At 52.9% G+C, this 13,036-nt stretch overlaps 1 protein-coding gene across 1 annotated transcript in view; it reads left to right on the forward strand.

The window, feature by feature from the left end:
* Nucleotides 1-544: 544 nt before the first annotated feature.
* Nucleotides 545-13,036, forward strand: part of UBASH3B (ubiquitin associated and SH3 domain containing B) — a 136,787-nt gene continuing 124,295 nt past the window's right edge. The window contains exon 1 of the mRNA XM_044258073.1: nucleotides 545-907. Coding sequence (XP_044114008.1) covers nucleotides 747-907 — 161 coding nt within the window. The 5' untranslated portion in view covers nucleotides 545-746. The remainder of the gene's footprint in view (nucleotides 908-13,036) is intronic.

Here is a 13,036-nt window from a genome sequence, read left to right on the forward strand (position 1 = left end):
CGGCCACAACAATCCTCCGGATTTTGCATGATCTTTCCGAAGCAAAAGCTTTTATCTGGGCCTACAGGGCTTGGCTTTATGGTTCATTACTGTCATCCATCAATTCGCCCAATTTCCATTATTAACCCATCTAGAACCACACGAACCACATTAAACTTGACACGGGTTGATCTGGCGTCTGGAGGCCCAGCTGACTCAATGGGCGAGCGGTGGAGAAGGGTGAGGCGCTGGGAGCGACTCCCCAGAGCCCACGCACACCCGCAGCCCTCGTGCGCCGGAGTCCTCCGCGCAGCAGCTCCCGGACGCTACAGCCTGCTCCGGGCCGGGAGCAGGCTCGGGCAGCGCTGTCGCTTTAAGAGAGGGGCGGGGCCCCGGTACTGGCAAGGCAGGGCCGGCCCACAAGGCTCCTTTTCCTTTTTGATCCATTCAAAAATTACTCATTGCAAATTCCCGGACCGCTAGGAGCAGAGAAGGAAGGGGGCGGAGGAGAGAGGGCCGCTGCCGGCGCCGCGCTGGGGGCACCTGGGGGCCCGAGCAGCTGAAGGCGGGTCCGGCCCAAGCAGCCCGCGGGCCGCCCTGGCTCCGGTGGCCTCACCAGGAAGCGTCAGTCTCGACTCTGGGGAAGCTCCGAGCGCCGCCTCCGTCGCCGCCTCCCGCCCGGCGCTGGGACCCCGAGCCCCCTTCCCTGCTCCCTCCCGGACGCTCGGGCTCGGGCGCTTTCCCCGGCGATGGCTGGCCGCTGAGCCATGGCTCAGTACGGCCACCCCGGCCCGCACGGCATGGCTGCGAGAGAGGAGCTGTACAGCAAAGTCACCCCGCGGAGGAGCCGCCAGCAGCGCCCCGGCACCATCAAGCATGGATCTGCGCTGGACGTGCTGCTCTCCATGGGCTTCCCCAGAGCCCGCGCGTAAGTGGCGGGGCTCGCGCCCCTCGCGCCCCACGCGGCCGGCCCTCGGCTTCGCTCCGGCTCGCCTCCCGGCGCCCGCCGGACGGACGGCGCGCTCCCCGCTGCCCACCACCTGCTGGGGCAGGACCGGCGCGCGGGCGGCCCGGGACTCGGCCCCTCCCGGCGCGGGTGCCGGGGCAGGCGCGGCGGGGAGCGCGGGGCGGGCGAGGGCGCCTGCCGGGGGTGCCGAAGGTGAGGCGCCCCCCCGCCCCGGCGAGGGCACCGGGGTCGGCTCCCAGGTACCGTGCCCGGCGGGCGGCCCCCGTGGTGGGGCTATGCGGGTGTCTCGCCGGCTCCCCGAGGTCTCCGGCGCCCGGCCCCCGGGGAGGCGGGGCCCCAGCTAGGATTCGGGCACCCTCTGGATCCGGAACGCGGGGCTGGTTTAGGATCCTCTCCGCTGGCTGGGAAGGGGCAAGGGACCTCGGGGCGGAGGGGCGGGCGCTCTCACCGCAGCGGCTTCCAGCTCCGGATGTCGCTCTCGGGTTCGGTCTCCCTCCGGAGTAGGAGGAGCGGGAGCGTGGGTGTTGCTGCGTGTTCATTGATAGGGAGGATGGAATGAGGAGAAGCGATTCCTCCAAGGGACCTGGGTTCTCGTCAGTGGTGACGGCAGCGCGGAAATCTGTGGGTGCCTGAGAGTAAGGAGGGGAGCTGTCTTCCCTTATCCTTCTAACCCTTGGAGGGCGGGGTGGGGAAGGGCCGAGAGAGCGCAGGTGGCAGTCCCTGCGGCCCGCTGGGAAGAGGCCTGGCCGCCTGCACAAGGCAATGGCAGCAGGAGTCTTCTTCAGCTGGCCAACCAAGACCGTGGGGCTGGAACCCTGCCTAGGAGGAAACCAAGGCGGGCGGCCAGGCCCTTCTCCTTTGGTTAATTTCTGGCGTGCAGAATTCTTCGGTGGGGGCACAGGCCTGCGATCCTGTGGGGGCGCTGCTTCTTTGCATGACATCACCTGAATGGGAGAGTTGGGCAAACTTTATGGGGAAGGGCCAAGTTAATGAAAAAAACATTTTTCTCCCCCCTTTTTTCAGGTGGCCAGTCTAGATAACCCTTCTGCAGCTTTGGGGCAAACCTTCCTTACTCTATTCTTTACTAACTTGGCTGTGACCTTGTAACCAAAGCACACCCCTGGTTTTATCTTTCCACCCAGCCGGCTGGGACAGACAGTCAGGAAAGCGGGCCTTGGGAAGTCAGGAAATACACTGACGTTTTTTGACTCGGGTTGACTTTCAAGCAATGAAGCTCCAGTTCCCGATGCCAGAGTTACAGAGAAACTGGGAGGCTTTGCAGGGCCCCATGAGGTGTGGATGCTGCAAGGTGTGTCCTTATTCTGGTGGATGGCTGTGCACACCTTCCTTAAGCAAGGGGATATAGAGGCTGGGGAGTTCTTCTGGGCAGGGCTGCAGAATTAGCATAGGACCCGGCATCTAGGCCAGCATTAAGGACCTAAGTAGCTCAGTTAAGAGAAGAAATACTTAACTGAACTCCTCAGACTGTCATGTTTGCTATTCATGCCTGCTTTAAAGGAGCGTCTTTTCTTCCTGGGCTGGGTCCAAGAGGTCTTGTCCATGTCCCAACAGATTAGAATGATGGTCTAATTTTGGCCGGTTCAACCCCTGAGATCTCCTCATAGCGAGCATTTATGGAGTACTTAGGATATAGACTCTAACAGGCACTTGACCTTTCCTAACCATTGTATCCTCCTAGCAACACACTGAGAAATGTAACACGTATGCTCATCATATGCATTTAGAAACAGAGGCTTAGTCACCTTATGTAACTTGCTCAGAGTCACAACACTAAGCAGTAAGGCTGGGATTCAAACCCTCAGGGGGTCTGCTTAACCTCACCTCCAGAGCCCGAGCACCAGGAGTTAATGTAAGTGACATGCTTAGTGCATGTCAGGATTAGTGCATGGCACGCAGTTGGTGATGATTAGGTGTTAGCTGCTGTATTAGTTTCTGCTGCCGCTCTAACAAATGACCACAGTCTGGCTGGCTTGAAACAACAGAAATGTATTTTCTCCTAGCTCTGGAGGCAAGAAGCCCTGAATCAGTGTCACTGGGCTGAAATCGAGGTGTCGGCAGGGCGGGGCTTCCTTCAGAAGTTCCAGGGGAGAATCCGTTCCTTGCCTCACACACGTCTTTGGCTGCTGGCTTCGGTTGGCTTGTGGCCACATCACTTGGACCTGGGAATGGAAGGTCACATTGCCTTGCTGGTGGTGTCAAACCTCCCTCTGCCTCTTTCCTGCAAAGTCACTAGTGATGGCTCTTAGGGCCTTTTCAGATCATTCAGGAGAGCCTTCCCAGGATCAGCCGTCTCAGCTCAGGATCCTTTATCACATCTGCAAGATCCTTTTTTCCCCCCTTTTTTCTTTTATTTTTACTATAAGGTAATGTTCACGGTTCCAGGGATTAGGACTTAGCGTTTGGGGAGCCGTTATTCCGCCCATCACAGCTCCTAGTATTATGACTAGCACTGCCTCTCTTTACTGAACAGGTGACCAAGGGGGTCCTAATGGAACAGCCTGGCCAGGAGGGGAGTTGGCTTTCCCGTTCCCTCTCCGTCAGATTCCCTGCCCGGGAGGAGGCGGGGCCCTTGGCTGTCCCCTGATCTAGTGCTACTCTCCCTGGGCTGCTGAGTTGAGAAGACAGAGAGCCAGGGCAATGGGCTAAGCTTCTGAGCAGCCTCCTTCTTGGGCCTTAAGCCTGGAGGAAAGGGTGTGAAGAAATTGCAGACAGGAGGGAGCGGTGATGGTTTTCAGGGTTCTGGGAGACGTGGCTGGGATGCCTCAAGGAGGGATGGGAGAGGTATTTGGAACGTGGCCCTTTGGAGAGACTGGTGGTAGTCAAGGCTGACAGCTCTGGTTTCCCCATTGTGTGTAACTGAGTCCGGCATCGAGCAGCAGCAAGAAGAGACCTTCCACAGGGCTCTGGGTGAGCTGGCAGAGAGCTCCGGCCAGCAAGGCCCAGGTCCCCATTCCAGACGTGCTATGCTGTGGTCTTGGATAAGTCACCTAACCCCTCGGGGGCCTCACTGCCTCCCTCTGAGAGGTTCGGGAGTAATTAGTGCTCGCTTTTAACTGCCCGACAGAGCTAAGGGAGAGGAGTAGGAGTGCTGGGCCAGCTGGGTGACCTCAGGGTATGTTCCTTCTTACTAGGTTTTTTCCATCCCACCACATTACCGTCAGCCCACAAACACTGCTGTAGAAGGGCCTGCCCTAGAAAGGACTGAGAAGTAGCAATTTTTCAGGGTGTCTGTGTGTGTGTGCACCAGGTTAGGAGGTGTTAGGGAAGCCTTCGGAAGGAAACCTTCAAGGGTCCAAAATGGCCTTATCCCTCCCCTTCCCCCGTACATAGTAGCTCTTCTAAACGTTCCTATTCCAAAAGTTCTAAAAAGAATGGTCCATATTGGTCATGACTGGAGCGAGGTTGGTGGGAAGGCAAAGGAACTGAGCAAAGGCCTGGGGGAAGAGCATGCCTGGGGGCCAGGAGGGAAGGCAGACCCGGAACTCTGCGGGGATGAGGGGCATGGGGGGGGGGACTGTTGCTTTGCTACTTGATTTCACACCATCCCCTACTGGCCTCTATGGTTAGTGGAGGAGGGAGGCTTTTATCTCTTATCTCTTCTGCAGCTTGAGGCCAAGGGTAGGAGCATCACCTCACCACTGAATCTGAGAGGTCTTTGCTGATACACCTCTGACCTTTAATTTTGTTTTGGTTGGGTCTGTTGGAGGCTGCCAGTGGCCAGAGCTCTGTCTCTAGCAAATGGCTTTAATGTTTGCTGATGATGGAGAGACAACAGGCTTGCAAAAGGACGCGGTGGCAGGGGTTCCATGGCCCAGCGCTTGTCCAGCTTCTGACCGAGGAAGCTGTCAGGCCTTCCCTTTTTCTCAGCATTCCTCATCAGCTTCTGCACCCAGCAACACCTGTACTGTGTTGCGCACGAGGCTTTGTGAAGACAAAATGAGTCACAGGCAGGAAAGGACTTAGAGTAGTTGAAAATATAATCTGGACACCAGACAGAGAGGATTACGGTTTTATTGTGTTGACTGGAGGAACAGGATGCTCGGTGGTTGCTGGTTGAAGTCTCCGGCATAGACCTACCTGGGCTCTCAGGTTGTCCTTTTTTGCTATGGGGAATATTTGAACAGTGCCTACCTAGTCAAAGAGCAGGACCGTGGAGGAAGGAAAGAGCTGGGATAAGCACCTTGGACTTGGCTTTGGATAGTGAGCTGCATTAGTTGTGCTTCGCCGACCAAAGATAAAAGGCCCTCAGAGCTGCCTTCACATGGAATTGAGAGGCACCTTGCACCGCCCGTGAATTAAAGTATCCAGTTTCTCTGGCCTTCTCCAGCTTTCCTGGGGGTTGACATTGGATCCTGTGGAAGTCCTTGGTCAACTCAGTGTCTCCGAGTCATGGCCAATTCTGTAGCTGCTTTCCCTGAGGTCCTGGGGTAGAGAGAGGACACCAAAGGTGGGCGCCCCACAGCTGAAGGGATCTTCTTGGTGGGCAGAGCAAAGGACTTGAAGTTACCCATCACCTCCGCGCACCCATACCACAGTCCTCTACGTCTGTTATTTTGCTGTCGGAAAATTGCTCTCACGTGCGCCAAACAGCCCTCTTGATTGGCACAGCCGTCCCGTGAGGCAAAGCTTGGGGTGACAGCCTCGTTTTAAAGATGAAGAGGCTTGAGGCTCGGAGGAGCTCCGGCACTTGACCCGGGTGCAGCCCGGTCGCCTGGAGAGTCTTGAGTTAAACCTGCAAGTCCAGGGACCTTCCCAAGCTGCACATGGGCCCTGGTTCCAAAGGGAAGATTTTGCCACACATTATTTTCAACTATTTTTATTTTCAACTATCATTTATGTACCTAAAAATAAATCTGTTTGTGGATTGATCCGTTTTGTCAAAAGCGTACCCCCATGGCATCACCACCACAAGACCCAGCACTTGCCCGTCACCCCCAAAAGGTTCCTCGTTCCCCTTTCCACCCTCTCCCTGGGGAACCCGCCTGCTTTCTGTCGTTATAGATTAGCTTGCATTTTCCAGATCTGCACGGAGGGGGAGTCCCACAGTGTACCCTCTTGTGCCTGCCTGGCTTCTTCCCTTCAGCATATTTTGGAGACTTCCGTGGTGCTGCGTGAATCAGTAGTTCATCTGCTCGTGTTGCTAGCAGACCGTGGTGGGTTTGAAATGACCGGTAACGCAATTACAGCCCCTCGCACAGACCTTCTGCGGAAGTTCCGCTGCGCCCTAGAAATAGTACCGCGGGTTTTTAGATCCCTTTAGAGATCGCGAAGCAGATTCATGTGCATGATCACTGTCAAGTCTCAGACCTTGTGAGTTTCTACTAAGGTTTGGAAGAGTGAGTGCTACAGAGAGTGACGAGGGTCCTGCTTTGTGACTCTGTCCTGTGGTTTTTTGCCCTATCCCGCCCCCTGCCCTCCACTGCCTCGAACTCCAGCTGCTTTTCACCAAGGGCGTGGGCGGGCACTCGTTCTCAGAGTTAAACTCTTGGCTTTTCAGAGAAGCCACATGCAAACCTAGGGGACTCTGTGTCTCCCACCAGCTCTCCTCTGGCCAGTGACAGGGGCGACAGAGGGATTGATGCCAGCAACATCCCCTGCCTGCGTGTGTGTGATGGGGTGTCCCACTGCTTGGGCAGCCAGGCATGGAAGAGACCCCAGCATTGGCTGCCCGAGACACGGAAGTCTAGCCTGCAACTGGTCAGGCAGCCAGGACACGTTGGGCAAGTGGCTGGAAGTGCCATGCTTTAATTTCCCAGCCAGGAAAATGTTGCTAGTTGCAGTCCTTACCTTGAAGGGCTGCTGTAAAGGCAAGCGGTGCCATTCCATGCCCATGCCACGGAGTCTGTGGCATCCGGTGAGCCCTCGGTGAAGACGGGGACGGTCCTGCTACTGCAATGGTGATTCTATTCTGCTCGGCTCCTTTGTGGGCTGTCTCCAGGGTTCACCTCCCCGTTCCTCATGGCACGGAGTCCTGAGAAGGAGGTAGGGGCTGTGCCTTCCCCCAGCCCTTGGGTTCTGTTCCCTGGCACCTCCTTCTGCAGAGTGCCCTGAGGGGTGCAAGGCAGAGGAGAAGCAGACCCGGGGCACAGCCAACACCGCCCCCAGTGCTGCCCCAGCTGCGGATTATAGTAAATGGCCCGGGCTGGGGATATGCTGGAGCACCAGATCGTTGTCTTCTGATCAGCCTCACGTGGAATCAGACTCCATCCCTGGAAAGAGAGAGAGAGAGAAAAAAAAAATCTCACTCAAGAGTGTGCTTCTCTGCCCTGAGATGGGCACAGTCCCTGCAGGTTGGAGCGGCTGCTGGAGAGGAAGATGCCTGCGGTCCCCGTCAGGGCTGACAGCTCTTGTCTTCTTCTTCGGAGGATCTTCCCAGGGGCCTCTGAGGCTTGTGGGAGAATGTCCCGGGAGGATGGATGGATAGATGGAGCAGGGGCCTCTGCCCTCCAGACCTTCTGTCGGGGTTCAGGATTATGTGATAGGACATCTCCTTTCTTGTCGGCCCCTTTCTTTTCCATGAGGAAAAACGGGGAAGAACAACCCCTGTTTTTCCTGATGGCTTTGCCAGCATGTTCTTGGCCACCTCACCTGGGGGTGAGGCCTCTTGGGAAGGCCTCCGATGGACATCCAGAAATTGTCTGAGTTCTTGCTAGGTGCATGGTATCCTACTATATTCTGTGCTGTTCTCAGGAGGAGAAGATGAATGCCAAGTTTCACCACCTGGCACTCTGAAGTCAGCTGTCGGAGGCAGCCTGGGACTCTCTCTAGCTGGCTGAACACCCTCCACAGTGACCCTCCGGAGAGCAGGTGTACTTTTTCTGGGCGTGGGGAACAACACTTTACAGATAGTGTAAAGGTTCTGTCCTCAGTTCCCCCCCAACCGGTAGCCCTGCAGTAACGGAAAGCAAACTCAGTTTCCCTTTCTTTCAGACCCTGGCTTTGAGCTCTTGCTCTGCTCTCACTTATCAGCTGTTTGAGTTCACACCCATCTCTGTCTTTTCCTCAGGGCCTCAGTCTTCCCAGCTGTAAATGGGGTTGAAGTCAACCACATCTCACGCATTCTGGGGACCCGCAGGTGACATGGACCCATGGTTTTGGACAGCACAGGATGTTTTCACTGTGTCTCCTATGCTTTTCTGTTTTTGTTTTGTTTTATTTTCCCCAGTGCCTTACTGTCAAATTCTTCTTTTCTCCCTTTAAAGAAAACCCTTCAGGACTGCCCATTGATATTCTAGAGAGAAAATAAGCAGAAAGAATGATAGCAGCCAATTACAATGGGGAGAGGGAGGGCCATTTAAGTAGGGTACAATGGTATAATTTTCAAATTGGTACATAATGTGCTTTCTTGCATAAAACAGCCAGAGTGCTGGTTGAATGAAAGAGGAGGTTAGTGTCTTGAGCCCCGCCCCTGGGGGAAACCAATGGTTCTTGGGCACCTTTTTAATTAAAGGGGCACCTTCCCTTCTGGAAGTCACCAGCTGCTTGTATAACAATTCACACTGCTCCGCTGCCCCAGTGGAAGCACGAACAATCTCGTACAGAAAGCAGCAGTGGCAGTCAACTCCACCAAGACGAGGGCTGTTGCCACACACAGTGGGAAGCTGGAAAAAACACCAGCAGAGAGCGGCTCCCAGCCGTCTGGAAAATGCGGGGAGGAAGCTGATAGCACAGATGGCCAGAGGCAGCCGAACATTTCAGATTTCTGTTGAGGTGTTGCGGATTCAGCCTTCTCTATGAATCAGGTGGCAGGCTTGATTAGAATCCTGCTTCTGGGTTGATGGTGCCCCATTCAAAAATATTGACTGTGAGCGTTGACTCTCTAAATGTTTCTTCTCTGATCTCAGGTAGGAAGCACTTTCGGAGCAGGGAAGAAATCTGCCCTGATGGCTGCTTTTGTGTACAGTCTTGTTGAAACACAGACGCACGCTCCGAACAGCATGGAGTTGCTGGAGTTCTGAATCCATGACATCGCCTACGTCATCCCTTAACCAGCCTGTCCTTGAGTTGACTGTGGACGCAGCACGTGTCTGCTTTCTGCCTAAGCAGATCTCACCCACCCTGGGGAACTCATTCAATCACAACGCATTTGGCTTCTCTTTCCTGAGCTTCCCTTACCCCTACACCCCGCCCTGCCTCCCCGCCTCCCTTCTTTTCTCTTCCTCTCCCTTTCTTTTCTGGTCTCTTCTCCCTCAAGCCTTGTTAGGCTTCGCCCTGTGAAGCAGGCAGGGAAGAGACAGGGTTATCTCTAGATCCCTGCAAAGATCCCAAGTCCTTTGTCCGAGGTCTGCAGCCACTTAGGCATCGTGATTTTTTTTCCGCTTCAGGGCCTCTTCTGATATATCCTGACAAATGAAATCTGGAGAACAAAACAAGAAGAGAGGGAAAAAAAAAATCCAAACACCATACGGTTTAACATATAGATAGAATCTTAAAAAAGCAAACAAACGAAAAAAACAAAACAAAACAAAACAAATGAATAAACAAACAAACAAAAAGCAGAAACAGGTCCATCAATATGGAGAACAAGAGTGATGGTTGCCAAGGGTGGGGGATGGGCAAAACGGGTGGAGGGGAGTGGGAGGTACAGGCCCCCAGTTCCGGAATGAATGAGTCACAGGAAGAGAAGGCACAGCGTAGGGAATATAGTCAAAGGTTCCACACACAGTAGTGTTGTATATGACTGATGGTAGCCATGCTCACGGTTGGGGGTGGGCACAGCATTCCATAAAGTCTTGCCAAATCACTCTGTTGTGCAGCTGAAAGCAATATAACATTGTGTGTCAACTAGACTGCAACGAAATTTAAAAAACAACAATCCAGTATCGCATATGTCTTCTCTCCATCAAACGTTTCCTTGGTAATGCCAACTTTGTGTGCCTGTGTACATTTCACCCCGTGTTTATGGGCAACTGTGCTCGCCTATTCTAACAGGAGTTAGGAGGAGGACATAGCGTCATTATATATTTGTAATAAATATATACAAAATATGAATATATTAATTATATATATATTATATACATATAAAATCTCTGCCCTCAGGACCTGGCAGTCTAGTGTGGAAGACAGACAATTATGCTACCGTGTGACCTGTGTGCTGGCAGAGGTAGAGGCAGGTTGTAGGTGAGGAAGTGAGGAGGGTTGGTAACCAGACAGGGAGCCCTGAAGGGAATTCAGGGTGTGAACAAGATGGCATCAGGACCCTTCAGTTTGAGAGGTGGGAGTTTGGGAAGATCAGTAGACCATTTGAATGATTTCATACTACACCACAAGGGAAGATAGAAGCAGATTTTAATCTAAACTTGGGTCTCTTGACTCACTCTGCTCATCACTCCCCCGCCCCCCATGGCTCTCTGTCACCATCTAGCTCAGAAGGAAAAGGGAACATGTTGGCTACCAAAAGAGCTGGCCCATAGTAGGGCCTGACTTTAGGTTTGACATTGTTTTGTTTACTCTTTTACTGGGCATTTACTGAGTGCCTGCTGTATGCCAGGAACTTGTTAGGAATGTGAAGGTTGTCTTCTCCAGGAGCTCAACCTTCTTCAGGAGGGCAGGACATAGAAACCTTGAATGTGATATCACGATAGCAATTACTGCTGTAGTCAAAGTTTGAAAAAACCCATGTGGGACCACAGAAAAACAATTAGTGTAACTTGAGAAGGTTGAGGAAAGCAGAGGAGGTGATAATTAAGGCAGACCTTAAATAATGAGGAGAGCTTTTCTTGGTGGAGAGGAGGGGAGGCATTCCAGTCAGAGAGAACAGCTTGACTTCGGGAGCTAGCTGCCCTGGGGGCTGGGATTGGTGGGAAGGAGACATCGAGGTAGTGAGAGGTGAGGCGGAGAAATTAGTTGGGACCAGACTGTTTGCTGGAGGTTGTAGCAGAAGGCCTGGCAGTAGGTGTAAAGAACAGGCAGAGTGAAAAGGAAAGGAAAGAAGCCAACCCCCAGGGATAGTATTGTTGGGGACCAGCTGGTGGGTAGAGAAGAAAGGAGGTGAAGGAAGCTAAGGAGGACTGTTCAAGAGGCAGGAAAAGAACAAAATGACAGGTGTCATGGAAGAAGGCAGGGGAGAAGAGAATTTCATGACAAAACTGAGGTCAACGAAATATTCCGTTCCCTTTCCAATGCCCAAGTCAGTAAAGTTGGTTGTGAATGAGGTGTTCCCGGATGGAGATTCCAAAGCCTCTCTAAGGGGGTTCCAGTAATCCTCTCCAGCACCCCCAGACTCCTGAGGATCAGGACCCCAGGATGCTGACTGAGATCTGACTGTGAGATCTAGATTCTAGACCATCCATCTAACCATCCTTCTAGATAGAAGAATCATCTTTGCTTTAGAATTCCCTCACTTCTAGAGATTTTATGTGCTCTCCCATCCATACCTTGGTACCCGGCCTCACCTATCCGTGTCTGCGCTTAGCTGCCCTCACTGGAAACCATGCCGAGATCACCAGAGGATCCTTGCCGGAGTGACCCTTCCCTCATTATTCAACGCCTCTTTCCTGGTGGTTTCTGCATGCTGGTCAATGTGTTAAGTACTGTGGATAAAGCATTGAGAAACCTACTCAGCTCCTCCTTGCTTTGGTCTCTGGCTGAGATCTCAGCCCTCTATGCACTAAGCTCATTTTCTCTAATTTCTTCTCTCCAGTAAGCTCCTGCCACCACCACCTCTCTATTAGAAAAAGCTCAGCAAGGAATGCCCAGGGATCAGGATTCATGGGGTGGCCAGTGCTCAGGGACCAGAGCACCTTCCGTGACCCCGAGGGAAGGTGTTGTGCAGTCTTGGAAGTCACTGCAAGTTGTCCTACACACACGGGCCCACCTGCACTCACCGACAACCTGGACATGAGTGGGCCCGTATGGAATGAATGGATGATGGATTTATTGGGTGCTCTGGAAGGAAAAGCTAGAGGAAAGAAGAGGGGGAAAGAAATAATCAGAAGACCTTGGAGTGGAGGTACCTGAATCAAGGTTGGAGAGGTTTACCCCAAAGAATGGGAAGTTGTACTTTATGTGGTAGGTTTTATGTTTGTGGGCATTGAATTTCTGAGTGTTGGTGGACGTGGACAATGTCAACACAGGGTAATACATGGTTTTAAGTTTAGGACATTTGGTGAGTGATAGTGGCTCTTCATGCATTGCCAAAGGATGGGGAAATGAATGACATCTTTTTTTTTTTTTTAAGATTTTATTTATTTATGTGACAGAGAGAGAGCACAAGCCAATGGAGCAACAGGCAGAGGGAGAGGGAGAAGCAGCCTCACAGGGTTCGATCCCTAGATCGAACTTGACTTCGGAGCCAGCCGCCCCAGGGGCTGGGGTCCCAGGTCTCTGAACTTAGGCCACCCAGGTGCCCCATGAACAACTTCTTGAACACAAACTTAGAGAGAGCTCTAGATGACAGAAAGTATACGGAGATAGAGGTGTTCAAGAAGTGTTGGTTATGGGGTGCCTGGGTGGCTCAGTGGGTTAAGCCTCTCCTTCGGCTCAAGTCGTGGTCTCAGGGTCCTGGGATCGAGCCCCAAGTTGGGCTTCCTGCTCAGCGGGGAGCCTGCTTCCTCCTCTCTCTCTCTCTCTCTCTCTCTCTCTCTGCCTGCCTCTCTGCCTACTTGCAATCTCTCTCTCTGTGTGTCAAATAAATAAATAAAATATTTATTTAAAAAAAAAAAGAAGTGTTAGTTATTATTCCCATCTTAGACGGTGCCTCGTATTAGACTTCCTGACAGAGATCACTTCCCCTGGCTCGAGAGGCACACATGGGGCCTGGTAGGATCTGCTTCCGGGTGAAGAATCCCATGAAGGCTCCGGCCCTCCACGTGGGCTGACTCCGGTGTCTTTGTTGAAGCAGACTGTTCTTGCATGGAAAAGACCCGTAGAGGCAGAATCTCAGAAATGTACAGCTAGCATTGCTGGTGGAACTTTTCTAGTCCAACTTCCTCTTTCTACATAGAACTAAAATGAGACAAACAAATGAAGTGACTTTTTCAAGACCACCAGCTGGTCAGTGACAGACGCAGACCTGAGAAGCTCTGCCTCTGAGAAGGAGATTGGGCTCTGTTTTCTGGAGGAACGGAC

Source organism: Neovison vison, chromosome 7 (assembly GCF_020171115.1).
Source record: "Neovison vison isolate M4711 chromosome 7, ASM_NN_V1, whole genome shotgun sequence".
Taxonomy (NCBI): Eukaryota; Metazoa; Chordata; class Mammalia; order Carnivora; family Mustelidae; genus Neogale; species Neogale vison.